Below are 24154 nucleotides of genomic sequence, written 5' to 3'. Positions count from 1 at the left end.
ATCACCTGTCTCATTATGCAGCCAGTCATACCACACGGTATGATGGGTTACAGCCTTATAAAAGAAAACCAGTGCCGTGTTGTAGAGACCACCATTGCAGAGGACTATCAAAAATTACTTGTATGACAGCAGGAATCCCCTGCTGTGTCAGGTTTTTTATACGAGAATACTAATTGCTGATGTCCCGCCTCCCCACCGGTATTATGATCGATGGCGCACTGTTAATTTGCCGGCAGGACATCAGCGAGTGGCGTCCTCTCATATACAATACCTGACACAGCAGACGATCCCCCGCTGTGTCATACAAGTAATTTCTTACAATAATCCAGCTCCGCACGGAGATAGCAAGCAGGGGGCGGTATGGTGTGGGTAGATTGCTGTGAGGGGGGAGGAGGGAGGAAGGATACCTTCATGGGTGGCACAGACCGTGAGCAGCGAGATTCCCTTCCACCCACTACGTACCTACCTCCTCCCTGCTAGAACTACAAGGGGGCGTGTCAGAACTCTGGCTGAGGTTACTGGAGGGATAGCAGCCAGCAGTCTTACAAGAAGGAAGTCACCAGGCAAGAACGTTTTTTCAGCAAGCACAGCAGCCCATTACAGAGGAACTACAGGAGTAGGGCCGAAACAACTAATCGATTAATCGACAACTAATCGATTATGAAATCAATCGATTACTATTTTCATAATCGATTAATCAGCCAGTAACATAATTGGGTTAAAAAAAATAAAAAAATGCCCTTTATAGTACAAAAAGAGCAAATCTCTACTGTAAATATTACTTTCACTGTCCCACAGTAAAAAAATGAACCCCTTACAGTAGCGATTATTTTCTCTTTGTACTAATTTTAGCTTTAACCCCATTATGTTACTAAACATCTCAGGCCGGGGTCACACCTCTGCTTTTTGCAGAAACACACTACAGTTAATTTACATTGTTTCACATCCATGATTTTTTCAGCTGTTGCGTATTTGGAAAGGGCAAGGACTTTTTTTTAACGCAAAACGGTGCCATTTTGTTTTTTTGGTTCAATATACTTCAATGGAGAAGCTGCAGAAAAACATTTTTGTGGAAATTTGTGTTTTCTAATATGCCCAACAACAAATTGGCCAAAAAATAAATAAAATGCAAATCGCAGCTAAAAAATGTTTTTATAAGTTTATTAACAGATTATTCGAAACAATAATCGGCCAACTAATCGATTATGAAAATAATCATTAGTTGCAACCCTATACAGGAGCTCCGAAGAACATGAGTGACCTACTTTGTGAAAAGAGATTAGCAACAAGGAAAAAACAAAGTTCTGCCTTAAAGTAAACCCCCTTCCCCAAAAAAAAGCCCTTTGACATGACCTCGACTCGCATGTTCGGGAATTACATCATGACTCGGCCAAAGGACTGGAGCCAGCAAACCAGAAGGAAAACCAGGTTAAGATGGAGAAGCCTTGTCAGTGCACCGCTGGAGAGTTTCATTTTAAAAGGCAAGCGTGCCATGTGCTAGTATGCTTTTTAAAGGGCATACTAGCACATTATAACATAAATTTGCAGGTGTAATTCTTTTAAAGACCTTTACTACAGTATTAAAGTGGAGGTTCACCCTAAAAAAGGGATTTTTAATACAGCTTACCTGTAAAATCCTTTTCTTGGAGTACATCACGGGACACAGAGCGGCATATTCATTACTATATGGGTTATATGGAGTACCTTCAGGTGTTGACACTGGCAATCTTCAAACAGGAAATGCCCCTCCCTATATAACCCCCTCCCATAGGAGGAGTACCTCAGTTTTGTAGCAAGCAGTATGCCTCCCAAAATGGTCCCCAAAAAAGAGGGGTGGGAGCTCTGTGTCCCGTGATGTACTCCAAGAAAAGGATTTTACAGGTAAGCTGTATTAAAAATCCCTTTTTCTTTATCGTACATCACGGGACACAGAGCGGCATATTCATTACTATATGGGATGTCCCAAAGCAATGCTCACAATGAGGGGAGGGAGAACATCTCCAAGACAAAAGGATTTAATTTAGAGAAATACTCAAATCATAATAAATCCAACTTAGTTGAGAAAAATAATCTTAAATTTTAAATTTAACTCAAAAAAGAGGAGCCCCCGGAATCCGAGGGTCTCAAACTGCAGCCTGCAGCACTGCCTGCCCAAAGGCTGTATCAGACCTCCTTCTTACGTCCAACTGGTAGAATTTTGTAAACGTGTGGACAGAAGACCAGGTTGCCGCCTTGCAAACTTGAGCCATAGAGATCTGGTGGTGTGCTGCCCAGGAGGCGCCCATGGCCCTAGTAGAATGAGCCTTTAATGATACTGGAGGAGGCAACCCTTTCAAGCCGTAGGCCTGAGTGATTAATTGCTTAATCCACCTAGAAATGGTGGACTTTGCAGCTGCCTGCCCCTTCTTGGGCCCATCTGGTAATATGAACAGCACATCTGTTTTCCGGATCTTCTTTGTAGCTTTAAGATAGGCCTTCATGGCCCTGACGATATCCAAGGTATGCAGCAACCCTTCCTTTCTGGAAGTAGGTTTAGGGAAGAAGGATGGTAATACCAAATCCTGGTTCAAATGAAAACTGGATACAACCTTCGGTAGGAAGGAAGGATGAGGGCGGAGAACGACCCTGTCCTTGTGAAAAATAAGATATGGTTCCTTACAGGATAAGGCCGCCAGTTCCGATACTCTTCTTGCGGAAACTATGGCGACCAAAAATACTAACTTCCTTGTCAGTAAAACCAAAGGAATTTCAGCCAACGGCTCAAACGGTTGTTTCTGTAAACTTGACAGAACAAGGTTTAAATCCCACGGGCAAAGCGGGGATTTAACTGGAGGTTTAATACGTAAGACCCCTTGAAGGAAGGTCTTAACCAGCGAGTGGGTGGCCAGCGGCCGCTGAAACCACACTGACAGAGCAGAAATCTGTCCTTTGATTGTGCTTAATGCCAATCCTTTATCCACTCCTAGCTGGAGAAAACTTAAAACTCTATCAATGGTGAATTTGCGAGAAAGCCATCGCTTGGACTCACACCAGCCTACATAGGCCTTCCAGACCCTGTAATAAATCACCCTAGAGACCGGTTTCCTGGCTCTGATTAGGGTAGAGATTACTTTCTGAGACAGACCTCTACCCCTGAGAATCAGGGATTTAGCTTCCAGGCCGTCAAATTTAGATGCCGTAAGGCAGGGTGGAGGATCGGACCTTGCGATAGCAGGTCTGGCCGTAGAGGAAGAGTCCAAGGGTCTCCCACTACCATCCTTAAGATTAGTGAGTACCATGCCCTTCTGGGCCATGCTGGAGCTACCAGGATGACTGGTATGTGCTCCACCCGGATCCTGCGCAGCAGGCGGGGTAGTAACTGGAGCGGGGGAAACGCATAAAGAAGTTTGAACTGATGCCAAGGGCAAACCAACGCATCGGTTCCGCAGGCCATCGGATCCCTTGAGCGGGACATGAACCTGTCTAGCTTCTTGTTGAGTCTCGATGCCATGATATCCACGTCCGGCACTCCCCATCTTTGGCAGAGTGCTTGAAAGGTTTGTGGATGCAGAGACCATTCCCCCGGCAATAGAGTCTGGCGGCTTAAGAAGTCCGCCTGAAAGTTGTCCACTCCTGGAATGAATATTGCCGATATGCAGGGCACATGAGCCTCTGCCCATAGGAGAATCAAGCTCACCTCTCTCTGAGCGGCTTGACTCCTGGTTCCCCCTTGGTGATTTATGTATGCCACGGCCGTGGCATTGTCTGATTGAATTCTCACCGGGAACCCCTGCAATTTTGACGTCCAAGCCCTGAGGGCTAGTCGAGCAGCTCTGAGCTCCAAGATGTTGATGGGCAACTGCTTCTCTGGCGTTGCCCAAGTACTTTGGCGAGTGCAACCATCCAAAATTGCTCCCCAGCCCATCAGGCTGGCGTCTGTGGTCACTATCTTCCAAGCCACTGGGCTGAAAGACTTCCCCTTCAGTAGATTCTGAGGGTCTAACCACCAACACAGACTTTGTCGGACTCTTGATGAGAGCGGCAACGGGATATCCAAGGCCTGTGGCCTTCTGCTCCATGCTGACAGGATGGCTGCCTGCAGGATGCGAGTGTGGCTCTGGGCGTATGGTACCGCCTCGAATGTGGCCACCATCTTGCCTAGTAACCTCATACATAGGCGAATAGTCGGTTCCTTCTTGCTTAGAACCAGTAGGATTAATTCCTTGATGGCTTTGACCTTCCTCAGGAGGTAGAAACACTCTTTGTTGTTCTGTGTCTAATCTCATGCCGAGATATTCCAACTGCCTTGTGGGCAGGAAAGCTGACTTTTCTCGATTTAGGACCCAGCCGAACCTCTCGAGGTATTGGACCGTGAGGGCCACTGCTCGCTCCAAGCCAGGAGACGAGTGATCTATGACTAGGAGGTCGTCCAGGTATGCTAGGATCGTGACCCCTTGGATCCTTAGTTTGGCTAGGATTGGAGCTAGGACCTTCGTGAACACCCGGGGGGCCGTAGCCAACCCGAAGGGAAGCGCCACGAATTGGAAGTGACGCGAAGCCACCATGAAGCGTAGATATTTTTTGATGTGGCTGATAAATTGGAAGATGAAGGTAGGCATCCTTTATGTCTATGGACGCCATGAAGTCGTCCTTTTGGAGTGTGGTAGCTGCTGACCGCACGGATTCTATCCGAAATGAGCGGATCTTTAGGTATGTATTTACCATCTTTAGGTCCAAAATTGGCCTGACATCTCCATTGGACTTCGGGATGATGAATAGGTTGGAGTAGAAACCTAGCCCCTGTTCCAGGACTGGTACCTCTACTATTACTTCCTGGGAAAGTAGATGATCTAATGCCGATCTTAATGCAGCTCCCTTCTCCGGATCGTTTGGAATCCTCGACTCCTGGAAATGAGGAGGAGGAAACCTTAGGAAATCTAGTTTGTAGCCTGTGGCCACGGAAGACCGTACCCACTCGTCGGGAATGCTGGCTTCCCAAATCTCTGAAAAGAGTCGCAGCCTTCCCCCCACCTTCGTGGGTGGGGGCGCCCCTTCATAAGGTTGGCTTGGGGGCTGGTTTTGCTGGTTTGCGAAACCACTGCCTTTTGCCTCTAACAGCCTGTCCTTGTGATCTGCTGTTGAAGCCGAAGCTTGCTTTTGCAGGAGGCCGTCGATACTGCTTAGTATTAGAGGGCCCCTGCCCAGGGGAATACTGTCGTTTAAACGCAGGCCCCTGAACCTTCTTCTTAGTTGGCAAGAGAGTACTCTTGCCGTTTGAAATGGTCTGAATGTATTTATCTAGGTCTTCTCCGAAGAGTCGTCCTCCATGGAAGGGGAACCCTACCAGGAGCTTCTTGCATGGGGGCTCAGCCTCCCAGCTTTTTAACCATAAGAGTCTTCTCATATGGATAAGGGATAACGATAAACGTGACGCTTGCTGGATAGAATCCTTGATTGCGTCTACCGTAAAACATATGGCCTTAGGGACATCCGAAAATTCTTCTGCCTGCTGAGCAGGAATAAGTTTAAGCATCTGCTTAAATTGATCCGATAATGCTTGAGCAACCCCAATCGCGGCCACAGCTGGCTGTACTACTGCCCCTGCAGCAGTGAAGGAGTTCTTAAGTAGTGCTTCCAAGCGCTTATCAACTGGATCCTTGAACACCTGTATGTTTTCTACAGGGCATGTTAACGATTTGTTAACACATGAGATGGCTGCGTCCACTGCAGGAGTAGCCCATCTTTTGGAAAATTTATCTTCCATAGGATATAGGACAGAGAATCTTTTAGGTGGTAAGAAGATCTTATCTGGCTTGTTCCAATCTTGGAACAAAACTCCCTCTAATAGAGGATGGATCGGAAACACAGCATTGCTTTGAGGCGCCCTCAGTGAGCCCAAAGCTGAAACCGTCGATACCTGGAGATCTGGTACTGGCAAGTTGAATGCCTTATGGACCAAGTCCGACAATCCTTGAATCCACCAGCTCTCCCTCAGGGAGACTGCCCCAGACTCCTCTGTATCCGGATCCTCGATCCCTGAACCTACTTGGTCCTTGTCCAAGAGGTCGTCCAATTCCCCTGAGGAAAGGACCTCCTCCTCTGAGGGTCCGCGCTCGGGCGACGGAGATCTATTCCGCTTACTGCCCCGCATAGCTGCGGCTATCATTTTTCCCATGCTTTTCTGCATCTCTTTTAAAGAGGTGAGTAATACCTTCTCCGTGACCATCTTAGGGTTGGACTGACTCGCGTCAGCTCCAGCCCCAGATCCCGATGGCCCCAAGGCTCCCTGTGGGGAAAGCAGCGGCATAGCTTTGTCCGAGACCTCAGACTCTCTGGGGGAATCCCCACCTCTTGTACCCTTGTTTTTTGATGCCATGGTACAATACCGAGGTACACCTGCTACTTATTGGTACCTGGGACTTATAAATAGTTAAATGCCCAAACACCTGTTTGGGGGATAAAAAATGCTTCCTCTCCCCTAGATGACATTTTTTTTTTTTTTTTTTTCTTTTTTTTTTTTTTTTTCTTCAAATCTAGGAAAGAAAAAACATTCTGTCCCCCTGAGTAGTATTGCAAGAAAAACTATGAGATGGAAAAGAAACAGCCTATTCCTAGGCTTGAAAACAGTCTTTCTGAAGACTGCAATATTCTTTCTGGCCACTGTGTGTCCTCGGCGCCCCGTGCTTGCCGTTCTGGTCTTTCCTCCCCAGTTCCAAAGTATTGAATGAGCTATATGGAACAAACAAGGAAGGGCCGCCCCTTCCTTAAGCCACTGACCCGCCCTTCCCCCCCCCAGCAATCTCAAACAGGAAATGCCCCTCCCGACAGGGGGGGGGGTGGGGTTGGGAGGAAGGGACCTCTCTGCTCCAGCAAACTGCAGCCTGCAGCCTGGAACCATGAGGAGGTCAGCGTTTTGCCTGCTTTGCAGGCTCTGAGGAAGAAGACTGAATGGAGCATCGCCTGGAGGCTTGCAGGTAAGCACAGCTCTCTGACACACACATATACTTTATATCACACAGGCCCCACTCAATGCTTTTCCAACACTACAAGGGAGGTCACATTTTATGGGGAATAATACATATAGAGCCATCCTATCTTTATGATATGTGACTAGTTTGCCAGATGCAGTGCATAACTTTAGGCATGTCCCCTGTGACCCCCCAGAAAAAACCTGCTAAGAACCAAGTTCCGCAAGTTTTCCCCTCACTCACCTGCTCCATGCCGCAGGACTTTGCCAAGCAAGAGGCCCAATCTTCCCCCATCTCGGTGGGGATGTCTAGACCTTCAGGCCCTGGGTTCCTATGAAGGATCCACTGTCCTGGGCCCATATAGCACTCTGGCAACAGAAACATTAGGCACCCAAAGGTTTCTAAGTTCTGGGCCCAGGGTCCAGCTCTCTAAAAAGAAAAGCATTATGGGCTATACCCCAAGGGTTTGGGGTCCGGTTACTGACCACTTTAGCGCTGAGGCTTTTTTGGACAGAACCGGTTAGCTCACCTAATCCCAAGGATGCGGAGGCAAGCTAAACCATGACTAACACCTAAGACACTGGCGTAAAAACTGAGGTACTCCTCCTATGGGAGGGGGTTATATAGGGAGGGGCATTTCCTGTTTGAAGATTGCCAGTGTCAACACCTGAAGGTACTCCATATAACCCATATAGTAATGAATATGCCGCTCTGTGTCCCGTGATGTACGATAAAGAAAACGGATTTAAGTGAACTACTGACCTCAGAACTCTGCCTCACTTACTGACCCCGTCTTCTGCCCTGCCAACACCTGTACACTTCCCTACAAATTGCTGACCTCCCATCTTTTACTGCACCCCACATCAGACAGGCTAGAACCAACCCTGCCCAATAGCAAGACCCAAGGTATTCCCTTAAAGTGATTGTAAAGTATTTTCTTTAAAAAAATAAAAAACACACACACACACACACACACACACACGTTATACTTACCTGCTCTGATGCAGTGGATTTGCACAGAGCAGCCCAGATCCTTCTCTTCTTGGGTCCCTCTTCTGTGCTCCTGGCCCCTTGCTCCTGTTGTGTGCCCCCACAGCAAGCTGCTTAAGGGGGCACCCAAGCTGAGCTTCAGCTCTGTCTGTCCATTCAGACAGAGCTGTGGTTTGGCCCCACCCCCTGATTGGCTGAGACACAGCAGTGGCCCCATTGGCTTCTGTCAGGTTAACCAATCAGGAGGGAGAGGAGGTGGGGCCAAGACACACATGGACATCGCTGGACAGAGAAGGGGCTCCAGTATTAGGGGGGCTTTTGCACACAGGCTTTAAAAAGCCTTCTGACCTTACAACCCCTTTAATTTGCAGGGATTTCCCCACTTCTTGGTTTGGCTATACGAGTACAAATCTCTCCAATGGAATACAGAAGGAACATAAGATAGGTCTTAACCCTCCCCCAGTTCAAAATGAAAAACACAAAAGTTTGGCCTATAGGTCTACTTTAAGCTTTTTTACAGGGTATCTTTGTTTTAGTTTTCCTTCTATGGCAAAAGGTCGCCAACAGAAAATTGTTCTAGGCACATTTTATTTTCTCTTCGTTTTGTTTGCAACACCTACAAAAAAAAAAAAAAAAAAGGACACTGCACCAAACACTAAATATACTGGTGAAGTTGGCTTTGAAGACATGTCAAGAAAATTCTAAATGAAACATGCTGATTGGGTTTACAACCTGACTGCTTGTATTTGCATTGGTTGGGAGCGTTGCATCTTCTGTCGCTGTTGTGTGGACGGAAGATTGTTGGTTCCTGAGTTTGATAGCTGGCTTTGATTAAGCTGTCCATTTTTAAGAAGTGGCACAGATTCCGATACCCTGCTGCATGTAGAGTACAAACTGTCCAGAGAAGAATTCATATCATTCACAAGAGCCTCTAGGTCAACATCATCATCTAAAGAGAAAGAACAAAAAACATTTAACAAAATTATCAAACGTGTAATAATGCAATGGATTTTGTTACCACCAAGGCAATTTACATAGTGCCACAAATGGGGCCCTTGGCAGACATTCCTGGTACTAAAAAGTGGTTTTAAAAACATGAAAGCTTATCCTTCTATAGTGTGTCTCAATCCAAAACATGAAAGCTTGGTACACACCAAGCTTTTGTTCAACCCGCTGGGTTAAAAACAAACAAACCTGACAGCTCCAGCTAGAGCCACTGTACTAACAAGCCAGACGTCAGTACAGCAATCCCCCCTTCTGAGCGGTTATGTTCCTACCAAAACACTCCAGTCAGCTGGTCAGTTTCCAGCAAATGGCTGGGTTCTGTCAGACCGGCTGACCTACACATGCTGAATGTATACCGTTTGAGGGAGAGGGAATGTTTGGGTGATTCAAGTAATTTTCTAGCAAAAAATACTGAACTTGTAAGCAACAAGTGTCAGAAAAAAGCTTGGTCTTTAAGTGGCTAAACTGACCTCATTTGCAGACTTAAGTTCATTCCTTTGATAGTTACATAGTTAGTCAGGTTGAAAAAAAGTCCATCCAGTTCCACCACAAAAAAAAAACAAAAACAAACACACAGAGTACAATCCCATACACCCAACTCCATACCCACAGTTCGAGGAAGACAAAAAAAAAAAAAAAAAACACAGCAGAACATGATCCAATTTGCTACAGCAGGGGGGAAAAATTCCTTCCTGATCCCCCCCGAGAGGCAATCGGATTTACCCCGGATTAAACTTTACCTACAAATCTTAGTACCCAGTTATACTATGTACATTTAGGAGAGTATCCAGGCTTTTCTAAAAGTAATCTACTGAGCTAAAACAGTGGTCTCCAAACAGCGGCCCTTTGCCTTTATCCGGCCCTTGGGGCTCCATCCCTCCCACTGATACAAGACACTATTTTGCCATCTGACACGACAGTGAAGCATCATTTCTCCCACTATCACTAACAGGGCACTATTCCTTCTATGATACCAACGATGGGGCACTATTCCTCCCCCTAATACCAAATGTCTAGTCCCACTGTTGCCAGGAAAATTGCCACCCCCACTGGTCAAAGTCCGGCACTCCAAGAGTCTGAAGGACAATAAACTGACCCTTTGTTTAGAATGTTTGGAGACCCCTGATCTAAAATAACCAAAATGATACCCATTTTTTATCAGCACTGAGCAACGTTGTGATAAACTTTCCTGAAGTTCCGCCAGAATCAGCGACGCAGATTACGCAAAGTGCAGCCATGCAGACCAATTGGTTGCAGTGCATGTCTGAGCACTGACAGGCTGACCCCCCCCCCCACAACCACTGCAGCAATCCTGGCAGCTCTCATACGTTTATTTCCCCAAAGACAACTCTGAATACGATGCCGAGCATGTGCACTCAACTTCTTTGGTCGACCATGGCAAAGCCTGTTCTCAGTGGAACCAGTCCAACTGCTGTATGGTCTTGGCCACTGTGCTGCAGCTCAGTTGCAGAGGGAGAGATATGAACACACCTGCTCTCCATTCACACCTGAGACCTTGTAACACTAACAAGTCACATGACACCAGGGAGGAAAAAGGGCCAATTAAGCCCAATTTGGACATTTTCACTTAGGGTTGTACTCACTTATGGCTGTGTCATTGCACTGTTATACAAGCGGTACACTCACTACTTTGAAGAAATGATACTTTACATTGTAGCAGTGTCACACGAAAATATAAAATCTTTACAAAAAGGGGTGTACTCCCTTGTAAAAAAAATATATAATACAGTCCTGATCAAAAGTTTAAGACCACTTGAAAAATGGCAAAAAATCATATTTTACATTGTTGGATCTTAACAAGGTTCCAAGTAGAGCTTCAACATGCAAGAAGAAATGAGAGTGAGACAAAACATTTGAGCATTCAATTAATTGAAAATAACGAATAAACTGAAACAGGCTGTTTTTCAGCTGATCAAAAGTTTAGGACCACATGCCTTTAAAAAAGGCCAAATCTGTGCAAAGATGTGGATTCATTGTCATTTTCTGTCAGGTAGTCACACGTTGTGATGGCAAAGGCAAAAAAACTCCTTTTGAGCGTGGTCGGGTTGCTGAACTGCATAAGCAGGGTCTCATCAAGACACTGGACGATCCTCGACCCAAATTAAGGCCCTTACTGGTGCTGACTGCAGCCCCATAACCAATCAGACGACATCGGAGACTGAAGGGCTTCAAAAACAAAACAAGTCTTGAAAAACCTTGTCTCCTTGAACGTCACAGAACTGCTCCTTTGGACTTTGCAAGAGAGCACCAAACATGGGACATTCAAAGGTGGAAGAAAGTTTTATTCTCCGATGAGAAAAAAATGTTACCTTGATGGTCCTGATGGTTTCTAACGTTACTGGCATGACAAGCAGATCCCACCTGAGATGTTTTCTACGCGCCACAGTGGAGGGGGTGCCATAATGGTCTGGGGTGCTTTTTCCTTTAGTGGAACAATGGAGCTTCAGGAAGTGCAGGGGCGTCAAACGGCCGCTGGCTATGTCCAGATGTGGCAGAGAGCATTCCTCATGACTGAGGGCCCTCGTCTGTGTGGTAACGACTGGGTTTTTCAACAGGACAACCTACAGTACACAATGCCCGCAGGACAAGGGACTTCTTCCAGGAGAATAACATCACTCCTGTGGCCCATCCTGCCTGTTCCCCTGATCTACATCCAATTGAGAACCTTTGGGGATTGATGGCAAGGGAAGTTTACAAAAATGGACACCAGTTCCAGACAGTAGATGGCCTTCGTGCGGCTGTCTTCACCACTTGGAGAAATGTTCCCACTCACCTCATGGAAACGCGAGGCATCAAGCATGCCGAAATGAATTTTTGAAGTGATCAACAATAACGGCGGAGCTACTCATTACAGAGTTCATGTTTGGAAGTTGGATTTCTGTTTTGGGGGGGTTAGTTTTTTTTGGAAGTGTGGTCCTAAACTTTTGATCAGCTGAAAAAACAGCCTGTTTCAGTTTATTCATTATTTTCAATTAATTGAATGCTCAATATTTTTTTTGTCTCACTCTCATTTCTTGTTGCATGTTGAAGCTCTACTTGGAACCTTGTTAAGATCCAACAATGTAAAATATGATGTTTTGCCATTTTTCCAGTGGTCTTAAACTTTTGATCAGGACTGTATAAAAAGATAAACACACACACTTTGCTGTGCTTGGGCACAGCAGAAGTCGATCAGCAGATGCTGGCCAATGGATGTCTGTTAATAGTTGAGGAGAGAGGCTGGACAGAGCTCTGCATATGTAAACAATGCAGAGCTCCAGCCTAAAGTGGGGGGGGGGGGGTGCTGTTCTTTCCCAGCAAAGCAGGGAATAAAATCCATCACATCCCTTTGTAAAAACAGCACATAGTACACACAAACACTGGCTAGGCACATTTAACCCTTGCCCACCCTAGATGTTTACCTTCTTAGCCATTGTTACTAGTACAGTGACAGTGCATATTTCTACCACTGATCACAGTATTAGTGTCACTAGTTCCCACAAAGTGTCAGATTGTCTGCCACAATGTCGCAGTCCTGCTATAATGCGCTATATATTTTTTATATATAAAATTCCAGTATATCCCATAGATTGAAGACACCAAAATGTGCTCAAACCAACAAATTTACGCTTATTGGGATTTTTGTTACCACAAATATGTAGCAGAATGTAGATTGGCCTAAATTTATAAATAAAATTGATTTTTAAAATGTTAAAAATACATTTTATAGCAGAAGGTAATAAAGTTTATTCAAAATTGTTGGTCTTTTATAGCTCCATTTGGGGTAAAAAAAAAATAAAAAAAATAATTGGGTACAGCGTTGCATGACTGCATGATTGTCAATTAAAATAACGCAGAACCATATCACAAAAACAGCCTGGCCATGAAGGGTGGGGAGGGGGGGGTAAATCTTCCAGAGGGCATGTGGTTAAAGCTGGCTAGGTTATAATGTGCCGCAGGTCACATTGTACTGCTTTTACGCACCATCATTGGCTGTCTTTGTCTTATGTTAGTCAGAGTTCATGCAAATGTGTGCATTCTGCTTGCAGTCCTTTAAAAGAAAATCTGAGCATTATACTCAAAAGGTTTACATAACATAATTATACTGTTAGATTAGATAACTACAGTGCCTTATGTAATACCAGAATTTATTTCTATGCAGCCCTCATGCAGATGCTACCCACATTATACAGCATTAGCAGATTTTATTTTAGGTTTTCTATACTGCCAACTCTCCTAAACACGGCTAATAAAGTGTATATAAACAACTTTTGAACGTGCTGATTTTTGACTGCATAGCATTAGTGATCCCTTTCAAGCAAAGTTGGTAAAATACCAAGTGTATAGCACAGTTCTCAGGGGGCACCAATGGGTCAGGTTTTCCAGATCTCCGTTCAAAACCTCAGATTCCCATGCTAGTGCTTTCCTGCTTTAAAGTGCTTAAAAGTAGGTTTGTTACCTGCATTCATTAATTACTCTTGGTCTTTTTGGGCAACTAACATTTTCTTTCCACAGCAGGGTCCTTGCCCCGTTTGCTAGGAATTGTATCCCCCTCCATTCATCTACTTTGTGAAGCCAGATATGCTTTCTGCTGGACCAATAGGATACTCAGGAGGCAGAGAGCCTCTTGGTCTGGCTGTTGTGTTGTTCCGTTTCACTTTGTAAGGTTCAGGGCCAATTCACACTGTAGCGAGCGAGCTGTAGATATCGCATGCGATTTGCTCCGCACAGCTGTGCAGATCACAAGCTATGTCTGTGCAATGCGAATTGTATGGCTGCATTTGCATCGCATTCAGAAGCAAACACCTGCAGGACCCTTTTTTGTTCGTACCAGAATTGGATCGCATGGGTGTTCACACCCACACGATCCGATTACTGTCTGAATTGACAGTTCGCACTGCGATATGCTTACCGATCTGTGGGTGTCATTAACTTTGTATAGACACTCCCAGCGGTTTGAAGAGGGCAATGTGAACTGCCTGCTAGTCATGTGTGATGCAGAACCCACACTGGATGCGCAGGGTTTCCCACGTCGCACTATTGTGAACCCAGCCGCAATCTTTAGTTTTATTTACACCGCTCTATAGTTCAGATTTTCACCTTATCACCCTGGTCACTACATCTACACTAACCAACTCGCATCTTCGAGCTCTGCCTCTCCACAGCACTGGATGGGCATTTTGAACACACACACACACACACACACACACACACACACACACACAGTTTGAGATGTAACAATGCATTTTTTCAGAACTTTCCACCTTTACTGTGACTTATAAACTGTACAACTTAATCGAAAAAAAAAACTGAAATCTAGTAAATTAACCACTTAAGGACCGCCTCCTGCACATATACGTTGGCAGAATGGCACGGCTGGGCACGTACAGGTACGTCCTGTACTAGTACCCAGCCGTGGGTCACGGGCGCGCTCCGGGACCGCAGGACTCGGACCCGATCGCCGCTGGAGTCCCGCGATCGGTCCACGGAGCTGAAGAACGAGGAGAGCCGTGTGTAAACGCGGCTTCCCCGTTCTTCACTGTGGCGGCAGCATCGATCATGTCATCCCTTTTATAGGGAGACACAATCGATGACGTCACTCCTACAGTTGTAAACACACTTCAGGTTACACATAACCCCATCAGCGCCCCCTGTGGTTAACTCCCAAACTGCAACTGTCATTTTCACAATAAACAATGCCTTTTAAATGCATTTTATGCTGTGAAAATGACAATGGTCCCAAAAATTTGTCAAAATTGTCCCAAGTGTCCGCCATAATGTCGCAGTCACGAAAAAAAAAAAAAAAAAAAAAAGCTGATCGCCACCATTAGAAGTCGTAAACAAATAAAAAAAAATAAAAATGCAATAAAACTATCCCCTATTTTGTAAACGCTATAAATTTTGTGCAAACCAACCGATAAACGCTTATTGCGATTTTTACCAAAAATAGGTAGAAGAATACGTATCGGCCTAAACTGAGGAATTTTTTTTTTTTTATATATTTTTGGGGGATATTTATTATAGCAAAAAGTAAAATATTGATTTTTCTTCAAAATTGTCGCTCTATTTTTGTTTATATCGCAAAAAATAAAAACCGCAGAGGTAATCAAATACCACCAAAAGAAAGCTCTATTTGTGGGAAAAAAAGGACGCCAATTTTGTTTGGGAGCCACGTCGCACGACCGCGCAATTGTCAGTTAAAGCGACAGTGCCGAATCGCAAAAAGGGGCCTGGTCTTTTACCTGCATTTTGGTCCGGGGCTTAAGTGGTTAAAGCTCAAAAACTAAAATAAATGTGGTTGCATGTGTGCAAACTTTCTAACTGGGGATGTAGCCGTGTTCAGAATTAAAGGGGAAAGTATAAGGCGGCTTACATATAGGTACTGTAAATATCTCCTAAACTTGCACCGTTTAGGTCCTCGGCACATGTGCTCTGAAAAAGCCGCTGGTGCCATTTCTTCAGAGCCCTGTGCCATGACTGGCAGATCCTACGTGCATTCGTGGGACTGACGTCACACGGCTCTGGCCAGTCAGAGCCAGGTGCCAGACCCAGAAGGAACATTTAAGATGGATGCAGCCTGCAGCTGGGATGACAAGGGCTTATTTTGCAGGTAAGAGTCACATAATGTGTTAGTATACAATGCATAATGGCACATTATGTCCTTACTTTGCAAGGGGGGGGAGCAAAGTTTACTTCCTCTTCAATCACATTCAAGCTCATGTTAAATAGGAGTCAGTACACACCTGTCATTTAAAGTGCCTGATTGACCCCAAATAAAAGTTCAGCTGTTCTAGTAGGCCTTTAGGCAGGTTCACACTGGTGTGACAAACGCTCCGACATTGGTAGCTCATGTTGCATGTGTGGAAATCAATGTTTCTCTATGAGAGCCGTCTTAACTGGTCCAACACATGTCGGTCCGACTTTGAAAACCCTCCCTGCACTACTTTAATCCGACTTCAGTGATCTTCAGTGGGCTGAAGTAGGATCAAAGTCGGACCAAAGTCAGAACACAGTGTTGCATGCGACTTGTGCTCTGCTGATCTTGAGGGGGAACTCAACGTAAAAAAAAAAAAAAAAAAAAAAAAAAAAAGCGTGGGTTTCACCTCCAAGAGCATACAAGGCCCTTCGGTCTGGTATGGATTTTAGGGGAACCCCTACGTCCAAAACCCATACCAGACCCTTATCCGAGCACGCAGCCCGGCCGATCAGGGAAGGGGGTGGGGGCGAACAAGGGTCCCCCTTCCTGAACTGTACCAAGCTGCATGCTTTCAACAAGGGGTGGGTGCTTTGGGGCACACTGCGGCCCCCCCACCCCAAAGCACCTTGTCCCCATGTTGATGACGACAAGAGTCTCTTCCCGACAACCCTGGTCGTTGGTTGTCAGGGTCTGTGGGCTCATCAGAATCCAGGAGCCCCCTTTAATAAGGGGGCCCCATATCCTGCCCCCCCACCCTATGTGAATGAGTATGGGGGTACATCTTACCCCTACCCATTCACCTGGATAACACACACACTTTTAAAGTAATTTATTAGGCAGCTCCGGGGGTCTTTAGACTTCTCCGGTGTGTTCTCTGAGCTCTCCTCCCGCCATCTTCTGCCAGCTCTTTCTAGTGTTGTCCCGGTCCTCTTCTCTCCTCCTGATGTTGACACAATGCTCTCCCTCCGTAATGCCGTGTGCAACGACTAATATAGGCATGTGGCGTGGTCACCGGGCGATGTCACCCAGTGACCCCATCCCTGACATCAGTCCCAGGGCATGATGGGACTCTGACGTCATAAGGGGCAGGGTCACATCACCCTGTGACCATGCCTATACAAGTAATTTGCCATCACGCACACGGCAATACAGAGAGAATTGAGTCAACATCGGAAGAAAAGAGGGAAGGCGATGAAGACCGGGCCAAAGCTAGTAAAAGATCTGGCAAAAGATAGCGGAGGAGCCCGGCAGAAGACACCGGAGAGCAGGAAAAGAGTGGAGACGTCAGAAGACCCCTCAAAAATCGGAAGACGACTCTCGGAGCTGCCTAATAAATTACTTTAACCACTTAACTCCCGCCCGCCGTCAAATGACGGCGGGCGGAATGCAGTAACTGAGCAGGGACGTGGAGCTGTGTGTGTATAAACACAGAGATCCACGTCCTGTCAGGGAGAGAGACCGATCTGTGTCCCTTGTACATAGGGACACAGATCGGTCACCTTCCCCAGTCACCCCCCTCCCCCTACAGTTCGAACACACCCAGAATACATATTTAACCCCTTCCGCGCCCCCTAGTGGTCAACCCCTCCCCTGCCAGTCACATTTATACAGTAATCAATGCATATTTATAGCACTGTTCACTGTATAAATGTTAATGGTCCCAAAAATGTGTCCGCTATAATGTCGCAGTCCCGAAAAAAAACAGATCGCTGCCATTCCTAGTAAAAAAAAAAAAAAAAAAAATTCATTATGTCCCTTTTTTTGTAGACAACATAACTTTTGCGCAAACCAGGTTAATGCAATTTTTTTTTTTTGTGTAGAAGAATACGTATCGGGCTAAACTGAGATTTTTTTTTTTTAAATGGGACATTTATTATAGCAAAAAGTAAAATGGTGTTTTTTCAAAATTTGCGCTCTTTTTGCTTATAGCCCAAAAAATAAAAACCGCACAGGCGATCAAATACCAAAAGAAAGCTGTAGGGTGGGGGCTGGGATCTGGGGGACCCCTTATTAAAAAGGGTGCTCCCGGTTTCCGATAAGCCCCCCGCAGACCCAGACTACCCACGGCCAGGGTTGTCGGGAAGGGGCCGTTGTCCTCAACATGGGGACAGGGTGCTTTGGGGTGGGGGGCATGGGGCACCCCCATGTCGAGGGCATGCAGCCTGGTACGGTTCAGGAGGGCCGGCCGAGCTGCATGCTTGAATAAGGGTCTGGTATGGATTTTGGGGGGAACCCCCCCCACACTGTTTTTGGCATGGGGTTCCCCTTAAAATCCATACCAGACCAAAGTGCCCGGTATGCTCCTGGAGGGGGAACCCATGCCGTTTTTTTATTTAAAATTGGTATGAATCTTGGAGGAACTCCATGCCAAAACAGTACCTGGTATTGGCGGGGATCAAAGTCGGATCCCTGTTCATTGAAAGTCGGACGCATGCTGGCTTCAAGTCGCAGGGTAAAGTCTGATCCAAAAGTAGGATGGCTGTTGTGTCGTACCAGTGTGAACCCAGCCTGATATTTTCTTAGTCGCATCCTAAAGCAAAAGCCATAGTCCACAGAAAGCTTCCAAAGCATCAGAGGGATCTCATTGTTAAAAAGTATCAGTCAGAAGGGCACAAAAGTATTTAAGGCATTAGCTATACCATGAACACAGTAAAGACAATCAAGTGGAGAAAATATGGCACAACGGTGACATTACCAAGAACTGGATGTCCCTCCAAAAATGAAGTTGAGAAGAAAACTGGTCAGGGAGCCTGCCAAGAGGCCTATAGCAACATTAAAACCTTTCAAACATGCTTTTGGGCTAAAAATAGCACCTGCAAGACGCCTCCCCTGCAACCCCAGTGTGAGAGCCCGAGTGCTTTTACACCGGGGCCGTGCGCTTGCAGGATGTTGGAAAAAGTCCTAAATGCAGCATCTTTTGGGCGGTGCGGGAGTGGTGAATACACTGCTCCATCACCCCTGCCATTGGAATCAATGGGCACTGCTGCCGAAGCGCCTTCAAATTGCTTCAGCGGTGGTGCTTTGTGTGCAAAAACAATAAGGATATGGACAGCCGCACTCCAGTAACTTGAAAAAAGACGTGCCCTTTATTGGGTACAGGAAAAAATGCACTACAGATATCAGCACACAGTGGGATAAACAGCTGACGCGTTTCGCATTGAGTGTCAATGCTTAATCATAGCCCATTGTGCTCTTGTTCAGGACACAAACTGCTGTAGCTTGTTGAACTTAAAAAATACCAGTAGGTCAACCTCTGGCCATCCCCAATGTTTGCAAATTTCCTGGAACACCCCTGGGTGTAGGGACCATTCCTACGGGCAGATCTCCTGGTGGCTGAGATAATCTGTCTTCCAGTGTTCTACTCCCGGGGATATGGACTGTCGATATAATAATTGGCACATGTCCTCTACCCAGGCTAGTATGTGGTTGACCTCCTTCAGAGCTGAACTCCGATACCACCTTGGTGGTTAATATAGGCCACTGCAGTGGCATGGTCAGACTGAACCCTGATAGGGTAGTCCTGAAGCTCCACCGCCCAGTACCGTAGGGCCAGTCGTACTGCCTGTAATTCCAGGACATGGATGGGAAGGATCAGTTCTGTCCTTGACCATTTCTCCTGAGCTGTGAGCCCTTCTAGGGTCGCACCCCAGCCTGGAGGGTACTGGCATCTGTAGTCAATACTCTGGTGGTACAGGATCAGAACCTGCGAAAGGGAAGATCCTTCATCTGTAACTTAGTTTAGGCTTAAGCGTGTCCGAGGAGACAACATTTAGATAATCCAGGGCTCGTCATCTCCTGTTCCAAGCCAACACGATTTCTTGTTGTAGAGGTCTGGAATGGAACTGGGCATAGGGCACCACCTCAAAGGATACCATCCTCCCTAGAAAACTCAGATTCGAATGGAGGGTTATCTGAAGCCCATTATCTGCTGCACCCAATTCTTCAGGGCACAGACCCTTGCGGGTGGCAAGAATACCATTTCTTGGACCGTATTTACTTTAGACTTTGAGCTGGTCTCAAGGTTGACTTTTCGCCATTTATGATCCAGCCTAAGCCTTCCAAATACCGCACTGTGCATGTTTTGCTCTGTTCTAGAGCCTGTAGTGTGTGATCTGAACAGGTGGTCGTCCAGATACCCGAGCACCAAGATCCCTTGGGCCATTAAAAGACCCAGTACTGGTGCTAGGACCTTTGTGAATACCTGGAGAGCTGTAGCAAGCACAAACTGAAAAGGACTATAGTCTACTGCAAATCGCAGGAAGCTCCAATGAGGCTGAAAGATGGGCACATGTAAATACACGTTCTTTATATTAATGGAGGCTAGAAAGTCTCCCATCTGGAGTGATGCTACAACTGAGCAGACAGACTGCATCCAAAAAGGACTGAACCAGTAGATATTAGTTCAGGGATCTTCGGTCCAAAATGGGCATGGTGTCCGTTTGGGTTTTACTCAAACCTTTTTACAGTTCAAAAACCAGTGCCTTTTTCGGCTACAGAAACCTCCAGCTTGTAACCGCAGGATATAGTTAAGGTGATCAACTTTTCCTAAATTATTCTCCAAATGTCTGCAAAGTGCAGCAGTCTTGCCCCACCTGAAAAAGTAGGGGAGTCCCCTCAAAAGGAGGGCATGGCGCTGGGGATTAGGAGAATTTTGGACCCAGGGCTTTTTCTGGCCCTGGCTTTAGCGCCCTGTTGGTGGCGGAACTGCCTTGGAGCCAAGACATTTGGGGAAGCAGTCCCTGACGTTTTAAACAAGGGACGCCTGATGCTTTTCTTCACAGGAAGTAGAGAACTCTTCCCTCTGGAAATCTTTTGGATCCATTTGTCTAAATGATCACCAAATGAATGTTCCACATGAAAGGGGAAACCTGACAATAACTTCTTACAAGGAAGTTCGGCCGACCAGTTCTTAAGCCACAAAAGTCTGCGCATATGTACAGACAAGAGAGCCAAATGAGAAACCTGCTGTATTGAATCCTTTAAGGCGTCAACAGCAAAAACACAGCGCTTTCAGGCAGATCATACGCCTGTCAGGCCATCTGATCCTTTATTGACTGACATACCAATTGCTGCAACAGCTGGCTGAATATCTGAACTGGCCAAAGAAAATAAAGATTTTATGACTCCCAATTTCTTTTCAACAGGTTCTCTCAAGCCCTGTGCGTTATCTACCGGACAAGTTAAGTTCTTGTTGAAAGCTCAATTCACATCTATGCATGTTGCTTTTGAGCGTTTCTGCAGTGCTTTTTGCGGTGCTTGCCACGTTTTTACCAAATGTGTTTTGATGAATTTTGCAGGGAATATTTTTTTAACATGGGTTCCTATGGAACATCAATGCATTTTGTGCCTTGGTTTTTGGAAAGGGTCGGAGATTCTTTTCACCCGCAAAAATGCAGCGTTTTGCATGAAATAGAATTTAATGGACCAGAATCCAAAAACGCAAGTACCGCGTTTTTACGGCAATTTGCGTTTGCATTTTTTTACACTGTATCTAGCTGGTTGCCAAGCATGGGGTCCCCCAAGGTCCATACCAGGCCCTTGGATCTAGCATGGATGACAACAAATGTAAAAATGGCATGGGCGTCCCCCCCCCCAAAATCCATATCAGACCCCTATCCGAGCATACAGCCCGGCAGGTAAGGAAAGTGAGGGGACGAGAGAGCAACTCCCCTTCCGAATCATACCAGGCCACATGCCCTCAACATGAGGGGGAATGGGTGCTTTGGGGCAGAGGGGGGGATCTGCGCCCCGCCACCCCAAAGCACCTTGCCCCCATGTTGGATTCCTAGATTGAGCAAGACTGGTACAAGACTGGTACAACATTTCTCTCCCAAAACTCTAGCAGCAACTGGTATTCTCATTTCCCCAGATGTTTACAGAGTGCCGTTAAGGGAAGAGGGGATGCTACACCATGGCCCTGTCTCCATCAGATGTTTTGCTGCCATCAATTTCAAAAAGACCTAATTTTATTCTCAAAATGGAAAACTCAAATGTTAAACTGAGAATTTTTACCATTTGATTGTGAATAAAATATGGGTTTAGGAGATTTGCATTCCGTTTTTACAGCGTCTCAACTTTTGGAATTGGTTTGTACATTTCAAACCAACGACCCATCAAATTCCCAGTGGGGGCACCCATGAGACAACTGCAGAGCAGGAAGGGTTAACAGTCTGTTGTGACCAGATCACTGTAGGCTGCAGTAAGGTCCCCATGCCAACAGTACACAGGTGAGATTGTACCAGCAAGGGTTACTTGTGAACCAACTGCAGGAAGAGAATCTAGTGAAAAAGGGTTTCCTTCTCACTGAGAGCATTCCTTCTCCTAGAACACTAGAAATAAAACTGAAGCACGATTGGAGGGGAAGGGTGATTGTCTGTTTTTGCTGTAGGTGGCAGCATTACCTTATGTATCTGACATAAGACTTACTCATCCTGTGTCACTTAATGATTAAAGGATACCTAAACCCAAAATTAAAAATGCAATATATTGCAGCCTATAGTCCTTATGTGATGGCTTTTTAAGTTTCCCCCCCAAGCCAAGAAAATTGTTCAGCAAATGTGGAACACATTTGATGATCTTACCGGAAGTGTTGTGCTCCTGTTGCTTTCAGTGAGCTATTTAGAAGCTTTTCCTTCCTAGCCATCTTCTGTACAACCAATCGCTCTGCGCGCCTCCCCGTGTAAAAAGAAGAAAGTCTTGTCTGTAGTCCAGGACTTAAATTTACATTGACTCTAGGAGCCAGGTAAAAAAAGTTATATGGAAACCCCCCTCATTCGAGGCAACCTCCGCTTTTATCTTACCAAAAAATTAGATCAATGTCAAACCTTAACCCCCTTTCCGCTGAGCATACGCACATATGCATCCTTGGTTTTTGGGGCTTATACTGGGATGCCCGCAGCTGGAGCCATCATCCGGTATCGTTTTTTAGAGCGGGCGACCGGCTTTTCGGTGATGACAACCAATGCAGCTAAAAGCTGCTCGATCATCTTGGAGGAGCGGGAGGGGACAATCCCCCCCCCCTCCACCGCAGCTCTTACCGAGCCTCCCGTTCCCACGAGAGACCCGATCCATGATGCACCACCTCTAGCGCCTAGAGAGACTGGCAGGAAGCAGTTTTGTAAACATGGAAGCGACGTCACTTCCGGTTCACAAGGCTGCCAATGGTGACAAATTTTAAAAATATATACACAGTATTCAGAATCGCCGTTTTCGAAAATCTGAATACTTTGAAGTGTAAAGGAAGGATCCCCCCCATAAGGCGCCAAAACGCCCGACACGCCGGAGCGGCGAATTTCCATTGCTGTCTATGAGATGGTTCACATCTCACGCCGAACGCTGAAACGCCGTACGCCTGCAAACAAGTCCCGGGCCCTTTTTTTCAGGCGGCATTGGCGCTCGGCCATAGACCGCAGTGGAAATGATTTGTTAAAAAAAAAAAAAAGTAAACAATTTGCGGCAAAATACGCCGCGTACGCGGCGTTACAGTGTGAATGCAGCCTAAATAGTACCTGGCACCACCTATTACTTACACAAGGGATGTTTACATTTCTTGTGACAGCAATAAAAGTATTTTTTTTTTTTTTAAACACAATATAATAATGTAAAAATAAATAAACTAAACAAAAAAAAAAATTTAAGCGCCCCTGTCCCTGCGCAGCAAAGAAAAAACGCAGAGTCGTGCCCGCATATGTAAACGGTGTTCAAATCACATGTGAGGTATCACAATCGTCAGAGTGAGAGCAATAATTCTAGCACTAGACCTCTAACTCACCTGGTGACTGTAAAAAAAAAAAAAAAAAATTAAAGCGTCGCCTATGGAGATTTTTCTAGGTACCGTAGTTTTGTCGCCATTCCACGAGTGTGTGCGCAATTATAAAGCGTAACATGTTTTGCATCTATTTACTCATCTTTCACATTATACAAAGAAATTGGGCCAACTTTACTTTTTTAAATTCATGAAAGTGTATTTTTTACCAAAAAGTTGCGTTTAAAACACTGCTGCACAAATACCGTGCAACATAAGATATTGCAACAATCACCATTTGAGTCTTTAAATTCTCTGCTAAAATCATATTAGAATATATTCCAAGTAATTTTCTATCAAAAAATATAAATTTTAACTTGTAAACACCAAATGTCAGAAATGGGCTTAGTCATGAAAGGGTTAAACATGTCAGTACCCTATATTTTCCACAAGCAATGCATTACGTGCGCAAGCGAAAAGCTCAATTTTTTTGTGCGCCACTGGATGCAATTACATTCTTTCCTGGAAACTCAATGGGGTCCCAAAAATGACATCACTTCTGGGTCAACTAGAAGGGGAGGACACATGTTCTCTCCTCCCTCTCTACCCAGCAGCAACAAAATGCCGGTCCCAGGCCCGCAGATGGCCAATTAGAACCCGGGAACAGAGGGGAGCGCGCAGGGGTGCGAGAATCCAGGTAGCCGCCCAGGCACCAGGTTTAAACATTTGGTCGTAATTGTGACCTGGCGACCAGGGTTTGTCGAGCCCTGT

At 45.7% G+C, this 24154-nt stretch overlaps 1 protein-coding gene across 3 annotated transcripts in view; it reads right to left on the bottom strand.

Moving 5' to 3' along the window:
• GRB10 (growth factor receptor bound protein 10) overlaps nt 1-24154 on the bottom strand; it is a 244748-nt gene that overhangs the window by 116361 nt on the left and 104233 nt on the right. For all 3 annotated transcript variants that reach the window (XM_040353310.1, XM_040353308.1, XM_040353309.1), the window contains one exon: nt 8670-8886. In XM_040353310.1, the coding sequence (XP_040209244.1) occupies nt 8670-8886 (217 nt within the window). The remainder of the gene's footprint in view (nt 1-8669; nt 8887-24154) is intronic.

The sequence above is a fragment of the Rana temporaria genome, chromosome 5, assembly GCF_905171775.1.
Source record: "Rana temporaria chromosome 5, aRanTem1.1, whole genome shotgun sequence".
Lineage (NCBI taxonomy): Eukaryota > Metazoa > Chordata > Amphibia > Anura > Ranidae > Rana > Rana temporaria.
The sequence above is the reverse complement of the archived record's forward strand: the minus strand, read 5'-3'. Positions and strand labels throughout refer to the sequence as shown.